Source organism: Sciurus vulgaris (genome assembly GCF_902686455.1).
Source record: "Sciurus vulgaris genome assembly, chromosome: 8".
NCBI classification, from domain to species: domain Eukaryota; kingdom Metazoa; phylum Chordata; class Mammalia; order Rodentia; family Sciuridae; genus Sciurus; species Sciurus vulgaris.
Window position 1 is genome coordinate 1,354,069 of NC_136468.1, and position 19,654 is coordinate 1,373,722.

A 19,654-nucleotide genomic window follows, 5' to 3' on the forward strand; every position below is an offset into this window, starting at 1 on the left:
CCATAGGCTCAGTCACATCTCCAGGAGGCCTCTGTCCAGGGCTGCAGCAGTGAATGACCATGAACCAGGGGCTTAAACAGAGGCTGTCCTCTCACACCTGGGAAGAGGTCAAGTTCCAGGTGCGGGCAGGGCTGGCTCCCTCCAGGGAAGGGCCTTCCTGCCTCATCCAGCTTCTGGTGGCTCTAGGTGTCCGGGGCCTCCAGTCCCTCGTGGCCTCTCTGTCTGGGCCTCGAGTCTCCCTCTTCTCTCAGAACAGCTGGCATTGGACTTGAAGTCTACCCTCAGTCCAGGACAATCTCACCTCCAGGCCCTTGATCTCGTCTGCAAAGAGCTTGTCCCATAAGTTCATGTCCAGAAGTTCAGGGTCAGGGCACGGACTGTCTCCTGCTGCCACCACCAGTCCCCTGCAGAGGACAGGCCACTCAGACAGGCTTGATTGCGAGAGAGGCCGCCATGGTGGAACAGTGCTCAGAACATTCCCGTGTTGCACACGTGCGGTGGCTGCAGGGCTCCTCGGCAGGCCAAGACGTGGCATCCTCTGCCCAAGGACCTGCTGTTTGTGCCTGGGCGCCTGGGCCCAGAGGCACCATGGGGCAGCAGCACCCTCGTGTGCCTGGCGCGGGGGCCGGTGGGGCCTGTCTCTCTCCACTCCTGCTGCTGTGGCTGAGGGGCCTGGTGGGGCACGGGAAGCAGACCAGCAGCCAGCGGGGCGCTGGTGCAGGGCACTCTCCCTCCTGCCCTGGAGTCCGTGTGCACTGCTCCCAGAGCTGGCCCACGTGAGGCGCAGGAGAGGCGGACACGACTGTCCCGGCCCAGCAAAACCTCCAGAACAGGGTCTATGCCTGACGCCATGGCCCATGTGACTCATCAGGTGACAGCTGATCCCATAGGTGAAAGGCGTCTGTAGGTTACAGGTAACCAATCAGGTGACAGATGAACCATCAAGAGACAGGAAACTTCCTTCACTCAGGAAGGAGACAGAAGCAGCATTCCTGCAGAGGGGGTGAGGCAGCTGGAGGCGTCTGGCTGTCCCCTCAATCTGGTCTCTAGCTTCCATTGCTTGGGCTCAGCCCTGAGCCTCAGGGACCAGCGGTCGAGTCTTTTCCACAGCCACCTACTCCCCCCTGGCTTGGACAGGGCCCCACTGGCCAGTCCATTGGGTTCCACAGGCTGTGTGACCGGCGCAGTCCTGTTCCCTCAGAACCAGAGGTGGGCTCCTGGCTGCCCCTGGCCCACTCCCCACCAGCCTCGCCTGGAACCCCTGCTGCCAGAATCCTGCCCTCAAACTCACCTCTGACCTAACCCTGCTCAGGTCGTCCTCGCCTGGACAGACTGCCCACCCAGGGCGCCCTGACCTCTCCTCCAGGCGCCCCTGCTCTGGAGCCCCTGCTACCACCTGAGCCCATGTTCCTCCCAGGTGCTGTCCTCAAGCCACCCGCAGCAGCCTGTTGAGTACCAAGGTCCAAGTGCAGGGTTACCTCTTGGTGCCCCGTGAAGGGCTGGTGCTGGCACTAGGGCCAGAGACCCTGGGCCCCAAGGTGGAGGGGCACTTGGGCTTAAGGGAGGAGGACCTGACAAGAGTGGTCAGTTCATGGGCTTCCTCCCATGCTGCTCCCAAGGAGGGGTCAGTCCTGGGCACCTGGGCCCCAGCTGGGCACCTGCATGCAGCAGGTGCCAAGTGAGGACACAGCTGGAGACGGCAGGCTCCCCCTGCCCTGGCAGCACCCAGCAAAGGCCTCTGCTGGTGCCCAGGACCACCAGGCAGGTGAGGGCACAGGGATGCAGGAGGGCATCGCCCCAGGAACCCAGGCAGGACCTGGGCCGCCACACCCAGGTGCAAGCATCATCCCACCTGGTGCTATGCAGGTGGCTGAGCCCAGTGCAGCTGGGGTCCCCAGCGCTGCCCCTGTAGCCCTCAGCAGGCCGGCTCAGGCCGACTCCAGACGAGGCCCTCTCCAGCCAGGGCCCTCTCTTACTGCCACTAACACTTCACCAGGACGGAATCCAGTGGCGATTTCTAGCTCCTGCTCCCTGAGGGTATTCCATGAGGTACAGCGGCGCAGCTTCTCTCCTTCCCGGAGCCTGGGCTTATTGGATCCCGATCCTCCTGCAGCAGCCTCCATCCCAGCTCTGTGGGGGGGTGGCACCTAAGCTGAGTGCACTGGGAGACCCAGAGAGTGAAGGCTTCCTCCCAGGACCTGCCACCCAGGCGGGAGGAGGCAGAAACCCAGGAGGATTGTGAGGTAGTGTGAAGAGCTCGTCGTCACCAGGGCCACAGGGCCCCAGCTCCCACCACCTGGGCCCAGAGCCCTGTGCTGCCCCACGGCCATTAGCTGTGTGGTTCAGTAGCTTGTTTGCTGCTGTGACTGAAGGACCCAGCCAGCACACTGTAGAGGAGGAGTTTATTTAGGGCTCAGGGTTTCAGAGATCTCCTTCCATAGTCAGCCGGCTCCATCCCTGGGGCTGAGGTGAGGCTGAGCATCATGGCGGGAGAGCGTGGCCGAGGGAAGCGGCTCACGTGGTGATCAGGAGGCAGAGAGAATGTCCACTTGTCAGACACAAAGTGTCTGCCCCAGAGCAAGGCCCAGTGCCCGCCTCCTCCAGGCACAGCCCACCCTTCAGCCACCACTCAGTCCCTCCCAGCAGGGGTCAATTCACTGGGTTAGGACTCTCACGTCCACCCAGTCATGTCTCCCCTGAACCTTCCTGCACTGCCTCACACGTGAGCTTTGGGGGGACACCTCGCATCCACACCCTAACAGCTACCAGCAGGGTTTGTTAAGGAAAAAAGAAAATAGCCAGGCCAGCAGCAAAGAGGCTGCGACGCCTCACCCCTCATCCGGAGACCTGCAGCCTTGAGGGGCTCCGTTTCTGCAGCCCTGCCATCCTAGGCCCTCCGTGGGACAGGACGTGATCCAGAGCCAGCCCCACTCACAGGAGCCAGACTGAGCGAGGCAGCCAGCCCCATGCGGACAGCTGAGCAACAGCCCCATCAATCAAAGTCATTTTCTTGGACATGGGAGGATTCATTGTTCCCAGTCACTGGTGCCACCTGGGTCATGCCCAATGGCTAGTCAGTCAGAGAAACAGTAATTCTTATGCCATAAAAACCAAATTCCATTTGTCCACCAAGAATGGATGCTGTTGATCAAGCAAAACCCATGAAGGCCCAAGACAAAGGGGGAGGATGGAGCTGGTGGTCAGCTGCTGGAAGGCCAGGGACACACCACTGCCCACAGGAGTGCCCGGCCAGGCCCAGGGCAGGCCACAGCTGCAGGGCTCTTACCAAGAGGGGGCAGGAGGAAAGCCAGGGCAGCCCAGGCAGCACTCCACCACCAGCCAGGCCGAGCGCTGGTCAGCGGCTGAGGATGCGGCCCAGGGCCTCAGGGTGCGGCTCTTTGGAGACAGTGATACTTTAAGGTGAGGTGGGTCAGCCCAACCTGACGGTCCTTACAAGGAGTCCAGGACTCTCGCACGGAGCCTAGCGGCTGCCCTGTGCTGGAAGCACCCCGAGGCAGGCGTCCTCAGAGCCAGCCTGAGGCACTCAGGGCCCACCACTCAGTCGGGCGCCCTCCTGCCCCACAGCCGTCTTCCGACTCCTGGACCCACACGGGGTTGGCCACGCTCTCTGCTTGGGACTGGCCTCAGGGCCCAGGACGTAGGAAGAGGCTAGTCCCCCGTCTGTGGCGTGGCTTTCCCTCTCACCTTGGAGCGTCCGGATCTCTTTCTGCACAACTAGGGCTTCATCTCCAGCCACGGCTGCCTGCAGAGGTGGCCAGGGCCACTCCTCAGCCCTGCTGGCGGCACTCACTCCACTCCCCAGGCCAGGGCCGCACCACTCACATCAAAGGCCACAAGGCTGGGCACAGCTCAGTGGCAGAGGGGTGCCCAGCATAGAGCCCTCCAGTGGGAAGGCCCCGGTGAAGCCCCTGGCCTTCATGGCGGCCTCCGTACCGAGGTCCACAGGCAGTGGCTTCAAATCTGCTGCTCCCTGATGTGCCCGTGCCTGGACTGGAGAACATCCACGGAAACCTCATGATCTCTGAGAAGCTGCAGCCACCCTTGCAGGACACCTGAGCAACCTCAGGTGAGCGCCGATGGCCTGCACGCAGGTCTGGGAAGCTGGCTGCTCACTGCACGCTCACCTCAGAGGGGAGGCCACAGCCCTCAGCCAGAGTCCATCCTCGGAGCCTAGCCTGGGGACCCTTGGGTGTGGTCAACAGGCAATGGCAAGGCTGGATTCACTCCGGCCTTTGTCCCAGAGCCTCTGCTCCACCCTCAGGATCCACCACCAGAGCCTTTCCTGGGCACAGCCCCTGGGCAGGCTGTGGACGCAACCCTCCCATTAATATGAACTGCAGCATGTGAGGTCAGCCTGAGTTCAGTGGAGGAGGGAGACCAGGGTGTACCAGGGCCCCCAGATGGAGACAAGCATGAAGCCACAGTGGACAGGCCTCGGGGAGCTCGGGGATCAGGCTGCGGGTCAGAACAAAGCCACTCTGAGGGGCGTGGACTGCCCTCTTCCACCACTGCTGCCCTGGCAGCTCCAGACAGGAGGAGGAAATCAGGCAGTGGGAGAAACAGCTGGATCAGCCGGCTTCGACCGCCAGGCAGCAGGGGCACTTTGGTCCGTGCCTGGGACAGGTTGGCCTGACGCACGGCCCACAGCAGGTGCTGGACAGAAGGGCCTTTCTTCCAGGGGCTGGTCCCCAGGGCTGGGTGCCAAAGGAGGTGGTGCCAGGCAGGAGAAGAACCCAGAAAAGAACCTGGGCCCAGGCCAGCCCAGCAGGGCACCAGGAAAGGCACCTGCTGTATGCCAAGACTCACAGCCTTCGAGGCACATCTGGACATGCCCTCCTGCACTTACCACTGACCCCAGGCAAGAGGATGGCCCCACCAGCCACCAAAGGGGGACAGGAACAGAAACACAGCTCTCTCCACAGAAGAGAAACAGGACCTTTCCTGACGCTTGCTGGTTATCCATGAAGATACCAAAGGTTGAACAGTGCAGGATGCCACCGACGTGAGGTCCCAGGTGGGCAGGAAACAGGTGCTGATAACCCGGTCCACCCTCCCGCAGCATCTGCCTGTGCTAACAACGCGGCACCCTGCCGGGGCCTCTGCCACGTCCCGCGGCAGGAGGATGTCGGCGGTCTCTCACCCACCAATGAACGCACCCGAGTCACTGCTCTTTTCACGAGAGTGGCGGGCACGGCCACGCCAGCTCTGCCTCATCACGCCAGCCGCCCACTCTGCTTCACTCAATATGCAGTGGAAGGGCCGGGACAGGAGGAGCTTCCCCTGTGATGGAAGGACAGGGCGGAGTCGGGGGATCCATCCTCATCGGGGAGACCCAGGGGACAGGGACCCACTCCCACGCAGCGCCACGTGCTCCCGGGCAGGGCTCTGCGTCCCGTGGCTCAGCCTGTCTGACTCTGCCACAGAAGGACGGCTTCCCACAGCACCCTGTAAGCAAGCATAAACAGGAACGGCAGGAGCCAGGGCTGGAGTCCGCTTGCTAGGGACAGAGAGATGAGGAAAGTCTGGAGGCGTAGGGAGTAAGGGCTGCCCCACAAGGTCCATGTGCTCAGTGGCCTGAAGGGGGCGCCTGTAGGTTGGAAAGGGTGGGTTGTGTGGTGTGTGCACTGCACCAGGACTACGACGTCTGTATGTTTAAAATGCTGCTGGCAAGTTTTGAAACAGGCAATGACAGGTCCAGAGGTCCGGCTTGGCGCTGGGCTGCCCAGGCTTCCCCAGGTCACGTAGTCCTCTGTCCACTGTGTGCAGTGCCTGCCTGGGGGCCTCCGTGCAGAGCTGGGCAACAGGTCTGCAGTCCAGCAAGCCCATCCTCTGGAGGGCGGCTCAGAGTGTGGGGTGAGGCCCGAGCAGAGGCTAGCAGAGGCAGAGCCGGGGCAGGCGGGCCTGCCAGGGGCTTCTCCAGTGACACCCTTCTCCCTGTGGAGAGCGGAGAACCTGGGGAAAAGGAGAGTTTCCTGAGACAGCACTGTCGTCTCACACGGAGGGACAGGGAGCAGGCGGGGGTCCTGTGCAGCGGGGCCAGCCCCCCACACACCCCCACCCACCCACCATCAAGAGAGCAGCAGGGCCAGAGCCCCAGCCCAGACAGTGGCACAGATGGGCACCAGGCAGGTACCGCCCCAAGGGGCAGCTGCATGTCCACTGCTTTTCCCACACCTCCGTCAGGCCTCTTCCATCGCAGGGCCTCACATGCCCGGCCCTCCCTGACCGGGCCCCAGCCCCACGAGCTGGCAGCAGTCAGCTGCTGTCCACCCAGTCTGCACTCTACTCTACCTCTGGGACACGCAGGCCAAGAGGGAACTCGGATCCTATCACACTTCCAGGGTCACCAGACTGTCAGGGACAGGAGGGCTCAGCTATTCCACATGGTCCTGACTGGCGCAGATCACAGGCCAGCTGACCCAACTGCTCAGAGCCCAGCCTGCTTGCAGGGTCCAGGGCAGGTGCATGGCCGAGTCCTCACGCCCTCCTGAGACAGGCCAGCACCAGTCCACTCTCCTGGAGAAGGCCCCCACAGGGCACTGGAGGGACTCGGCCCCAAGACCACCCCTTAGCCGGGGAGTCAGCAGCCTGTGCCCCTGACACCCCAGGCCTTCAGCATGTCCAGCAGAGCTGCAGTGACCCACCTGGGCTGGCTGCCATTCCACTCCAGGCTCCAGGTCACCATCTGCCCCACCATGGTCCTACGTATGTGGGGTGGCCCCACACTGATGCCCACCATAGCCCACGGGCCAGCAGGGGCATTTTGGATGCAGGTGATTGGAGACCACTGGTCAGTTCTCGAAGGGATGTCCACTGGGTGGCATCTGTGGGGCAGAATCAACAAGGAACAGGCGTGTAGGCCCACCCAGGACCAGGGATTGCAGGGTTCCTGGGGGAGCGCAGACCCCAGGGTGGCAAGGACACCTGAAGGATTCAGGGGCTGAGTCTGGGCTGTCGAAGGCCTCTCCCCAGTGGCTGGCCACAGGAGGACAAAACCATCCCAGACAGCTTTCTGGGCTGCGGCTGCGGCTGCAGCTCGAGACGCTGGGCAACAGGCGGGCTTTCTCGTGGACCGTGCCTCTTGTTCCTGGTTCCCATCTATCCAGTCGCGACTGCAGCAGGGGACCAGGAGAGGGCCCCGAAGACCCCTGCCCTTTCCCACCATTTTCTGTTGCCTGGGGGTGTATTTCGAGATGTCTGCGTTAACTCGGGTCCACGAGCAGGGTGGCAGCCTGTAGCACCTAGACAGGGCCAGGCACAGGGCAGTGCAGGCGGGCTGGGCACAGCCTCGGACCTCCCCCAAGCCCCGATGAGAAGCAGGGGCCGGGTTTGCTCGCTCTCCGCCGCCCTCCAACCCGAGCATGGAGGCCACGAAGATGGCAGAGGACAAGGCACAGCCCACATCATGGCTGCTGTGGGAGGGTGTGTGCCCATCGCCCGAGGCTCCTCAGGCAGGCGGCCACCAGGCCTCAGCTGGCGGAGGGGCAGCTGGGTACCAGCTCCACCAGGGCTGTGCCTGCCCCCACCGAGAAGCAGGCCCCACTCGGTGGCCCTGGCACGCACTGGGCATTACAAATGGCCTCTCTCTGGGGAGGGACACGGGAGGAGCTGCCTGGCTCCTGAAGACTTGGGGACCCACAGTTTTGGTGGCAGTGACAACCCTGCCCGTGAGCCTTTGGCCAGTCTGAGGTGCCATGGCTACAGACAGCAGTGGAACCGGCCCAAAACTGAGCTGCCTGCCTCAGGATCCACAGGGCGCCTGGGATGGAGCAGCTGAGCTATGACTCTTAAACCCCAGAGCCCACCTGGGAGACAGCTTCCCGCCAGAGTGGGCGCACTGCACACGCCCTCTCATCACCAGAATGTGTGCACGGTGCTGCTGACGTCACTGGCTGAGGCCCAGGGCCTTCTGCTGCCCACCGGGCACCCAGGCAGCTGCCAGTCACTGGGACATCACTCATAAAGGAAACTTCGTGCACCTCTTCCCCTGAAATGTCACTTTGTATAACTGAAAACAATGAAGAACTGCTTGTTTTTAAATGGTAATAACAGGGCGACTTCCTGATCCCATGAAAAATCACACGAGAGAGGACTCAACGGTGTGCGTGTTTATTTACGTAGGTACCATTAAAATACATCACGCCCTCGGGGCCACATGTTCTACAAGGAAGCACTGAATACCCATCTCTTCTCCACCCGACACCCACACCACTCCCCAAACCACACAGCCAGCTCCTCTGCAACCTGACGGTTAACCACAGGGGACACTTGCTCCTGGCTCACCCTGGACACTGCTGCGTGGCTAGCAGTGGAGTGCTACTGGTCTCAACCAGACTGGACCAAACTGCTGGCACAACCAAGCATGTCCATGCTTTTACAACGACCTCCCTTCCCAGAGGACAGGAAAGAGCGGTGCGCACACAGGTCCTCGTGTTAAAAGGGAAGGGCACGTCCTGGGAGGAACATCAGGTGAGCCAGGCAACACCAGGGTTCTCCCTGGCGCTCAAGGAAAGCGAAGTTAGACAGCCATGCATCAAGCACACCGAACGGGTACAGGAAGAAGGGCAGAGACTTGCTAGGAGAAAACACGCAAGGGCCGACGTCTGCAAACTGAAATACTGAGCTCAAGCTTTGTGCTCGGAGCTGATCTGCTGCACTCGTGTGTGCATGCATGCAGACAGGTGGTAACCAGCCTGCTCTCCCAGCATGACCCTGAGCTATCCAAGCTGGAGATGGTGCTGCTGAGCAAACCTGCTTGCTTAAAAGAACAACTGTGGGCCCAGGGGGAAAAGAGATGGAGCAAAAACTAGACAAGATTGAGTCAAATTTGGACTACCTGGAAAGGATTTGAACTAGAACAATAAATACTAGAAATGACTTACATCTCAAGTGACTGGTGAGGGTCTACTATGTGTGGCCAAGTGCTCTGAACAAAAAGTACCCTGGCCGCCACAGTTCACGGTGCAGTGCACATTATCTTCAAGTTCTGCTACACTTGATCACACCCTAACTTCAAGCCCCGAACCACCCGGGAAAGGAAGCCACGTCATGAGCACACCCAGTCCCCTGTCCACACCTTATAGCCTTCTAAAGCTGGAAACAGCTCAGTAGCTGGTGTAGTGGCTGATAACTGGAAAGAATAAGACAGACCTTCATACTTCTAGAGGAAAGCGCTCACAGATTTAGTGCTGAGGAAAAGCAGTCAGAAAGTGGAGACCACCGTGATGTCACCCCCATCTCCGGCGCCCCTGATCCTACCGATCCTTGAGCGCACGTCGTGATCCTGCTAAGCAAGGTGGCCCTGGGACAGCACTGCAGGTGCCGCTACCTAGCGCGTGCCCGGCCATGCGAGCGAGGCTGTGCGCGGCTGCAGGGCCAATCCAGCCTAGTGGTTCCCTTTGGTCGACTTCTTCTTCTTCGACTCCTCTCTCTGCTTCTGCTTCTTCCTCTTGCCACCTTCTTTGAACCCTAAGGAAACACGGCTTGTAAAACACTGCACACCAGCAACTCTTCCCCATGAGAGACAGGCGGGTTGCTAGAAAATTCCCCATGTTGAAAAGAAAGCAACAAAAGCCATCCACCTCGGCCACGTCCAAACCACCACAGAGACACGAACTGCCCTGTGGTCACTCAGAAGTCACACCCACACAGGGCCCTGGGCAGACACACAGCCAAGGACCCATGGCCCCTGCGCCAGGTGCTCTCCAAAGCCAGGCTGTCTCTCGCTCCAGGACAGAGTCCTCTCCATTTCCCTGAAAGACAGCTAGTGTACGACCAACTTATCCAGCCACAGGCAGAGGGAAGACAGCTGCTCACCCCTGGGCATTCTGCCCCAAGCGCCATAAACAGAGCCAGTCCACGGCAGTGTGGGGGGACAGGCCTGGAGCTGAATCAGGGCCATGAAAGAGAACCCCAAGCCCACCAGGGCCTGAAGGCTCTCCTACCCATGGCTGCCTAGGACTCGCCTGGGGAAAGCCAGCACCAGCAGGTGCACATTAGTTCCATCAGTGAGACGAACGTCAGGCAGCCAGGGGCCAAGAGCAGGGTATGGACAGACCCTAGCTTTGTGCGCCCCACGCTGCACAGAGGGAAGCACCCACAGCACTGCCGGGGCCTTCCTCAAGCAGAAGGGTCAAAGGGCCCCAGGACCCTTCCATTCATGGCTTTTCCATGTGGATTCCTTCTGATTTCCCTTCCTAACGGTCACACGCTCTTGACAGGCCCACAGCATTCATGGAACCCAAGTGTGGAAGAGGACTAGACCTTTCCAGTGTACCGTGCGGTCTGCTGGTAGCACCTCGGGACCCGTACCCTCTAAAATGAAGCAGAGCAGGTCGTAAAGGACGTTAGTGTTCCATGGCTACGGCAGAAGCAAAGGCCGGCAAGGCCAACTGCATTTCACTCCAGCCCAGCACCCACGTGGCACAGCAAGGGCTCCCCAAGCCCTAGGGCACCTGCGGTCTGCTTCAGCCACACCTTGGGAAACCCCAAAACCCCGCACGCATAGTAGTCCATTCTCAGATGTGTGTCTCCCAGGAAGACTCGTTTTCAGTCTAGAAAACTCATGTTCTAGAGACAAGGCAAGGCTGCGTGCAGCTGTTACTTGGCGAGGAGAGCAAGCTCGTGGGCACAAGCAGGCCTCCCTGCAGCTCAGCACGCGGCTGATGCGGAGCTGGGGTTCTTGGCACTTCAGGGGGGACAGTGTTCTTGACCATGTACTGCTTTTTAAGGAAAAAAGCCCCACACTTGAAATCAACAAGAAAACAACGGCAGGCCACACGGGAACATGCGGAAAATGGGTCAGAGCCATCTAAGTGTCAGATATCTGAGTGACGGGCTTGGGCTCCCAGAGGAACCCCAGCTGCGAGTGCAGGAAGGGACGCCTTTGCTCCATCCACTCCAGACCCCTGGAGCACCCAGATCTGCCAAGGCCCCCCTGCTGGTAGAGGCCCAAGGGTTAGGCTCTGCTGCCCTGGGGCGGGGGACACTTTGTGCTCCCCGGCTCTTCCTCTGCTCTGCCACAGCCTCCCTGCCCTCAGAGGGCCACCTACAGGACACGTGCTCACTAGCTCTGGAACTTGAGTACAAGAAAGGCCAGCCAAACAGCACTGGCACATCCAGAGCCTCCCATGGCAGGAACACAGAGCCAGCGACACCAGGGCACCCCACCTCAGCCACACCCAGGAGCGGGTGGGCGAGCACACAGCACCCTCCTCTGCACGGGTCGCTGAATTCTCAAGTCCACTGTTTTTCCCATTCAAAAACAGCATCTGGTCAGGATCTGACAGTCAAATGGACCAGAGGCGTGCAGGGCTGTCTTTACTGCCGACCCCTACTTTCCCCAAATTCCTCAACAAGGTGGTCCTTAAGAACCACAGCAACAGGTGCCCATAGAGGAGAAGAGGGGCCTGGTTTTGAACCAGGGTCCTTGGCCAAGTCTGCCGCAGCGCCATACTCCAGAAGGCCTACCAGTGTGGTCACAGGTCCCCGGGGCAGGCCCACACCTGCCCACCTGTTCCTAGGACCTGGGGGCTGCCTACAATCGAGCGAGCCGGGCTGCAGGCTAAACCTGCACATCTTGTACCTTGCAGAGACCCTCAAGAGGACACTGCCCCCCCCACAGTCCGCATTCAGTAGCAGCAGTGGACGGCAGGTTCTGGGAGGCTTCCGCGAGCCCACCCAGTGAGCGCGAGTCCCGAAGCACACAGGCCACGCACGCGCCTGTCGGTTTTGCTGCAGAGCGAACACCCCAGGTGTCTGCTCTCACTGACGAAAGGGTGCAATTTCTTCTCAAAACCCTGGCCAACACTGCTCTGCGAAGGACCAGGGGGATGAGGTCTGCGAAAACGGAGTGGCTCTCATCCTGCAGCTTCCTGCACACAGCACTGGAGCCCCACCCCACCCTGATTCAGAGCGCCAAGTGGGGTCTCCACCACAGCCCACCCAGTTGAGCGTGCCGGGGCACAGACGCCTCAGTGACCAACACAGCAGGCTCCGTCTGCAACAGACCTCCCTGTGTGCTGCAGGCAGCCCAGAGACCCCGGGCTCTGCCAGGAGGGCCGGGGAACCAGGTCCCCCGTGCCAGGCCCAGGGAGGCAGGCACAGCACCCACCTCCACCCACAGCTGCCCTGGCAAACGTTGGGGCCTTTGCTGGGGTTTTTTCCTTTTGGTTTTGTTTGGTGCTACTGGGGGTTGAACCCAGGGGTGCTCTACCACGGGGTCACATTCCCAGCCCTTTTTACTTTTGATTCTGAGACAGGGTCTCGCTAAATTGCCCAGGCTGGCCTTGAACTTGAGATCCTCCTGCTCAGCCTCCCAAATCGCTGGGACTGCAGGCATGCACCACCATGCCCAGCTGGCTGGGATTTTTCCTCTGGAAGCTGAAGCTGATGCAGAAGGTAGTGTGGCTTGGGACCATCAGGGCAACTGACGGCTCTGCACCTCTTCGCTCAGGTCATGAAGCGACGTTGGCCATCGCGGCAGCCCTCACCCCTGCCGGGCAATGCACTCCACACACATGGCAGAACACGGGGACCCTGCTTTAATCGAGGGAAAGCTTCGAGCAGCCACGGCCAGGCCTCACGTGGAGCAGCTCCTGGAGGTGAGCTGGGCACAGGCCTGCCTCTGCCTCTGCCCCCGCAGACTGGCGCCTGCCCCCAGCTCCCCGCACCCACTCAGGTCAGCACACAGCAGCACAGGTGTGACTTCTGTCCTCTCCGTCCTGATTCTGGGGGAGGATCGCTTTGGGGCTGCTCCACACCAGTTCCCCTCTGCACACCTGCTGAACTCATGGGGGTGTCCCAGGGGCTGGGGACCCGCGGCTTTTCCTGCTCCTCCTCCTCCTCCCAGATGCTGTGCTGCGGTGCGGGTCTGGCCGTGGGTGTGGGGCGGCTCGACCTCAGTGGGCGGGTGCTGGCGGGCTGGGCAGGCAGGGCTGGCTGGCCTCTCCGCAGGCGCTCTTCCGCAAGGGCGTTCTCGTCAGCCACACCTGAAACACACCAGGAGAGAGTGTGAGCCGGAGACCCGCCCCCAGGAGCACGGGCACCTGCCTTCAGGGCCGTGGCCCCAGAGCTCCCAGGCTTCTGGAGAAAGAGATGCTGCTGCTCTAGGGTGGCACTGTTGGGCCCTAACTTACGGTCACATAAAAACCAAAATCTTCCTCTGCTGTAGAAACAAGCACTAAAAACCCCATCCCAGGGCACTGGCACGATTCAGGCACAGACCCCGCTGAGCCACTTCCCAGCAGACCACCCCTACGAGGTGGCTGTCAGTCAACTCAGCAGGGCCTGCAGGGAGGCAGGAGGCCCAGCCAGCCCTCAGGCTTGTGCCAAGACCACCCCTCTCTGCACCACGCTGAGGCAAGCACCCTGTAAGAACCGTGAGCGAGGGCCCACCCAGCCACCTGCCAAGCAGAAGCAAGCCGGGCCGCCCCAACCACTCCAGCTGCCACTGAAGAATCAACGTTGACTCCCTGGAATCAGGAGGATCTCCAGTTCTTATCTCTGACTGACTGCACTCCGTGGATTTGTTAGGGAGAAGCACCTTGGAAACTCCCACCAAACTTTCAGGTCTCAGGTGGTGGGTGCCCCTCCCTGGACGCCACTCAGGAGGAGGAAAGTGCCTGATTGGAGAGGCAAAGGCCACGCATGGGCTGAGGGACAGGGAGAGGCAGGCGGTTGCCCTATGGTGGCTCCTTTGCCCCCGTTTCCCAGCCAGCCCCAGGGCATTCGCCAGTGACACCATGAAGTGCCAGTCACAGGTCCCACAACCACCCTGGCCCGCGCACCAGCACTAGTACCCAGTGCCAGGCGCCAGGCTGGGGCTTCACCAGGCTTTGGGGGGGGCAAGGTGGGAGGCAGCCGCAGGCTGTCACAGGGCACCATTAGGCATGGACTGCCACCACCCGTCACTCAGCATCCCACCCGTCCTGCCGGAGACCCCAGACAAGAACTTCCCCAGGGTCAAATCCCGCCACTGGGCTAAGGGTGGCATCCTGGCAGCAGGCAGGATGTGGACTCCACAGGTGTGCCTAGGCCCCAAGGCCTGCAACCCAATGGCTGCCCCCCGGGTACAGACGCCACCACAAGCACCAAGGCTCAGAATGGCACCTCGGAACAGTCTCGCCGGCAGGCAACCAGGCTGGAGGGACACTGCAGGTGAGCAGCAGCATCCTACAGGAAGCCCTGGTCACGGGCTAAGAGCAGGGCCCGTGAGGTGGCGGGCAGCACTGGGCTTTCCAGCAGATAACCTTCAGTGCCCCAGTGAGGGCGCTCAGGGAGCCGCGCTGCCTGTGCTGTCGCTTCAGGACCTCACTGGGAAACGAGAGGCCAAAGGGTGACGGGCAGCCCAGGGCTGAGCTGCAGCCAGCCAACCCAGCACCAAGGAGGCTGAGTGCTGGGGCCAGGAAGAACAGGAAGCCCAAGCTCAGACCCATCCTTCAAGGTCAGGCCAGCCCTGCCCTGGGCAAAATCGCAGCTTGTAATTCTGATAGGTTTAAAAGCTACATTTGCCAAAGTGTGAACGTTTCAAAGAAATTTAAGAGTTTCAGGTAAGTGACTCCCCACAGGCTGGAGCCTCAACTCAACCCACTTACCTCCAGCCGCCAGGGCCTGGAACCAGGCACCCGCGAAGACAGGCGCTCCGGCACATGCTGCCACTCCTGGCCCCACACACTCTACAGCTGCGGGTTCCACCCAGGCCCACAGCTGCACGCCTCACAAACAGGCGCTCACGCACAACCACTGCCTCGCTGGACGGGCTCACGAGCAAGCTCCCAGGGCTCTCCCGCTTCAGCTGGTCTACCTGAGGCCACAAAGCCACTGCCTGAGGCCAGGCTCTGCACGGCTGTGGTTCCTGACTTCATCCGCCAGCACCTGCCTTCCCCAACGGTGGGACTGCAGAAGCGGACTGGCTTCCAGAGCCGCTGTGCGCCTTGTGCTTAACTGTTTGCTTAGAAAAAAGAAGAGTAGCTAAGCGATACACAACGAGAGAAAACAGACACTCACATCTAACGTGAGCTCAAAGGACTGCCTCCAGCTGGACAGCTGCGATCCCAGTGACTGGGCTCGCTGAGGCAGGAGGATCACAAATTCAAAGCTAGGCTAGATAACTCAGCGAGGCCCTTAGTAACTTTGTGAGATTCTATCTCAATAAAGTAAAATAAAAAAGGGCTGGGGATGTGGCTCAGTGGTGAAGCACCTCTGGGTTCAATCCTGGATACAAAACAAAAAAGTCTGCCTGAGACATGGTAGCCTGAGGTGCCGTGACACCACAGCTCCCACGGCTTCTGGGCCTGGGCCACACTCACTCAGAACTCAGGGTCATGCTGTTCTCCCGTGGGGGAGAAGGCACAGGCCCAAGGGAGCCCAGTGGCAGCAGACCAGCACCTGGCTGCAGCCTGCAGCTCCCACCTGTGAGCGCCTCTCCAGTCCTCCAGCCCCACCCTGGCAGAAGCTTGGCTTTTGCTCCTGCCTCCCACTGCCCAGTGGGTTCTTCCCGGGAATGCCTGGGGCGCCTCTGCTCCCCAGCAGAAACCCCTCCAGAAAGCCCTCCTGCCCTGGCCCCTGCATCAGGGCAGGCAGCTGGGGTGGTCAAGCGTGGACAGGGGCCACTCTGCTTCAGGCTGTGGTGACCATCCCAGAGTCACAGCAGGACAAGGGTTCCATCGCTTGCCCAAGAGGTCTGAGCCTGAGGAAGGCAGTGGGCACTGTGCTCTGAGGCCCACAAGGTCCCACGCCCTGCCCAGGCATCTTTTAACCAGTGACAACCAAGGCACAGAGGCCATGAGGTCCCCACAACACCTCCACACCTGAGAAGGGCCTGGGAAGGAAACCGACATGGGAACTGAGACCCAAGGATGGCTCCTCCTCCAGAACTCCCCCTGGGTACTTCCTGTCCACACCAGCACCCCTCAGCCAGGCAGTGGCAGGGGGCCGGCACCCTCAAGAGCAGCCGCACTGCCGTGGCACACAACGTAAGGACCCAAACAGTGGTTTCAGTAACACGGTCTGCAAGTAGCCACACGCCCTGCAGACAGCCCAGGCCACGCCTGCCAAGCCACGAATCGATGGGCAGGCTTGCAGCGAGACCTGCGAGGGTGGCCTGGGGGCACGCGGTGCTGGGGCTCCCAGAGCGTCTCAGCACTCCCGGGATGCTGACTCCTCCACGCACCCCGACCTCTACCCCACACTGCACTCAGCCTGCCCTGCCTGCACGGGAACCGCTGTCCCAGCAGGTCTGGTCTTCTTCCCCAGTCCTGCCCGCACGGTATTCCGCAGACCTGCCGGGAACCCACTCCCCATGCTGCACGTCGCCTGTAAACCCAAGGACTGGGCTATCCTGCGCTGGGCGGGTTCCTAATGACCCAGGGACACATGGTCCTGGAAGGCTCCTGCACACACACAAACTCACACCACCACCCGTGCCCACCCTCCTGTGCAGGAGGGCTCCCAGAAGCTCTGAGAGGCTGGGCCAAGTAAGGACCCTCCCTCCCTGGCACCCAGCCAAGCACTCAGGTTACGCTGGGGAGCTGCCGTCCATCTGCAGCCCATCTGCAGTCCTGCAGCGCAGACCCTAGGAGAGCCAGCGCTGAGCACTGCAGGGGGCAGCAGAGTCCCAGAGGCCTGCAGAGCAGCAGCGCCCAGACCCGAACAGCATCAGAAGACGTTGCCTGCTGGTGAGCAGGCTGCTCAGAGACACTGCCCCCGTAGCAGAGCCCAGCCGCGCCCTCGGAACCCCAGCTGGCCTGTGGAGGGGACTGTGGCTCAGCCACCATGGCAGAAGCCCTGCGGGTCCCTGAGCAAGACGGAGGGCCTGCATGCCCTGGCAGTGCCACGGGAGGCCACACCAGGAGCCGTGCAGCCTTCTTCCCTGGGAGGCCCCTCACTGCTGGAGATGGGACCGAGAGCACGCCACACCCCAGCCCCTTTCTGAGTTTGATTTTGAGGAGGGTCTCGCATTTATGAAGTCCCAGGTGTGCACCACTCTCGGCCTCCCTCCCTCCCTCAACCTCACCATCCCCACAGCAGTGCGGTGGAGGCAGCCTGGTGCAAAGCACAGCGCACCACAGGGCGGGGACACCTACCCACAGGCCGTGCTGGCCCCACCCGCAACTGTGGCCTGAAGGCACAACCAGGAGGGAGTCGTGATTTTCCGAGACTGCAGAATAAAATGCAACCCCAGGCTGAACGCCTGAGATCACCCAGAAGGGACGGACGATGATGCCCGCACGGCAGCTGGACGTGGGAAGCCCCAGCACCTGCGTGGACAGTCAGGAAGCTGTGACCACAGCCCCCTACCCAGGGCGTGGAGGTCAGGACCGCCAGGAGCAGATCTGAAGGGCACCGTAGGCGGGAAGGAGGGCTGGGAGTCGCCTCCCGAGACTCCTGGCCCCACTGCACCCGCTCCCCAGGAGAGGGGTCGCGAGCTGTGACAAGACGCAGGACGCATCTGGAGGCAAGCCTGGCCAGGCGTCACGCGCACCGTGTGCAGAACTGGCTACCTGCAGAACGGGGAGGCCAGGCCCCCGCACACCGCCAGCAGCCTCCGAAGAACCAAGGCTATCCTGCGTTCCCGGTTCTCACAAAGCCTGGTCACAAGGTCACTGCTGCACACTGGCTCATGGGCTGGGGCCCTGGCCAGTCTGCCTCCCACGCCTGTGTGGCCTCAAGATGGCTCTGAGCTGAGTGACCACACCTCTTCCAGAACAACCCCGAGCGCCCAGAAGCCGCACCTCACCGTGTTCCTGTCTAGCTGAGTGAGTCGGGCCGAGGCTTCCTGCTGCCCTGGGTGGCCGACGCCCAGGGTTCAGATCCACACTGCCTCCTACGCACCACAGGCTCCTGCAGCAGGGGAATTCCACACCATCGGCTGAAGCCAGGGTGCACGGGGTGCCATAGACGTTTGAAAACGTACACACGTTCCAAACCAACCCAGAGGATCAAACCCAAGCTTTTCATAAGGAAACCCTCAGCCTCCACCATCAGGTGGGGTTCCAGGAAAGTGCCTTTCAAGTCACAGTGGATCTGGACCCCAAAAGGCACACAGATCCACAGATGGCCAGCTTCAGAGTGCACACCACAGCAAGAGGTAAACTGCAATCAGGAATGGGAGAAAGCACAGGGCAAACACAGCCCAGAGTCACGCTCCTGGGGTGTGCCTTCCTTTAATGCCCCTCACAAAACCGAAAACGGCAAAGCCAACTGCATTAAAACGCTCTTACACCAGGGGCAGAGGCCACAACTGTAATCCCAGAGGCTCGGGAGGACCAAGGCAGGAGGATGGCGAGTTTAAGGCCTGTCTCTGCAAATTTGAGACCCTGCCTCAAAATAAAAATAAACAGGGGTAGGGTGCAGTTCAGTGGTAGAGTACCCTGGGTTCAACCCCCGGTACCCCCCATGTGTACACACCAAGAATAAAACAAAGACGCTATCAGTGCTCAATATATCTGATGTTTACGCTTTAAAACTGAGGCTTTTCTGAGGTTTCTTGTCTTATTTTTAGCAGTGCTAGGGACTGAACCCAGGGCCTCACTCCCGCAAGGCTCTACCACCAAACTGCACACATGCTGAACTGAACAGGAACTTCAAAAGCCTGCATCTCAAGTTCATCAAGTGCTCTGTCTACTGGCACAATACTTCAAACCAGGGAAGTCAGGCATTTGGGAAGCAAACAGCATGGTTTGCTCTGTGTGTATCAGGAGGGGAAGGTCTCCTTCACAGTCTGGCGAGCCCGGCAAGCCAGGAAGGAGGCCAGCAGCAGTCCCCGCAGACCCTGCTGCCACACGGACGCTTCCGCACACTGCAGACAAGCCCTGATCCCAGCACTCCCCCCTTTGCAAGATCTCCACAGAGAAAGCCACCAAAGAACTTGGGTGTCCTTAAGAAGCAATCAACTGGCCAGGCGTGGTGGCACAAGTCTGTCATCCCTGAGACTCAGGAGGCTAAGGTAGGAGGATCCCAAGTTCAAGGCTAGTACCTGAGCAACTCAGTGAGACCCTGCCTCAAATTAAAAAGGCCTGGGGGGCTGGGCTGCAGCTCAGCAGCACAGCCACGGCGCTCACCCAACACGAGTGAGGCACTGGGTTCCATCCTCAGCACCTCACGAAAGTGAACAAAAAGACTGTGTCCATCTACAACTAAAAACGTCTTAAAAAAACTGGGGAGAGTGAGGCTCAGCGGCACAGACCCCTGGGTTCAAGCCTCAGTGCCAAGACCACCAACGAACAGCACCCAGCTTCTCTCAGGACATTCCCAGTGCTGCTCACCTGTGACCCCAGCAGGGCAGGCGGCGGGGGCAAGAAGGCTGAGTTGGAGGCCGGCTCCAGTAACTTGGCCTGGCCCTAGGCAGCTCCGCGAGACCCTATCTCTAAGTGGAACTTTTTTTTAAAGGGCTGGGGATGTGGCTCACTGGGTAAGCGCCCCTGGTTCAACCTGGTACCAAAGAAAATAAAAAATAAAAAGCACAGGTTCCTGTTCCTCTCTGATCCAAATTCCCAGAATTAAAACCTAAATGTGTGTTAAGTGCCACTCCTCTCGCCCCACCACACCCACCATCACGGTCTGAAAGCTGATCCTCTTGTGTCTGCAGCCTTTGCTAAACTCTCTAAACCCTCCATGTGAAGCCTGGCTGCTA

General features: G+C 60.6%; 1 protein-coding gene across 13 annotated transcripts in view; it reads right to left on the reverse strand.

Moving 5' to 3' along the window:
* Positions 1-8,114: 8,114 nt before the first annotated feature.
* DNAJB6 (DnaJ heat shock protein family (Hsp40) member B6) overlaps positions 8,115-19,654 on the reverse strand; it is a 56,013-nt gene continuing 44,473 nt past the window's right edge. For all 13 annotated transcript variants that reach the window (XM_079150668.1, XM_079150676.1, XM_079150675.1 and 10 more), the window contains 2 exons: positions 12,801-13,010; positions 8,115-9,489 (listed from right to left, as the gene is read on the reverse strand). In XM_079150668.1, the coding sequence (XP_079006794.1) occupies positions 9,407-9,489; positions 12,801-13,010 (293 nt within the window). In that variant the 3' untranslated portion in view covers positions 8,115-9,406. The remainder of the gene's footprint in view (positions 9,490-12,800; positions 13,011-19,654) is intronic.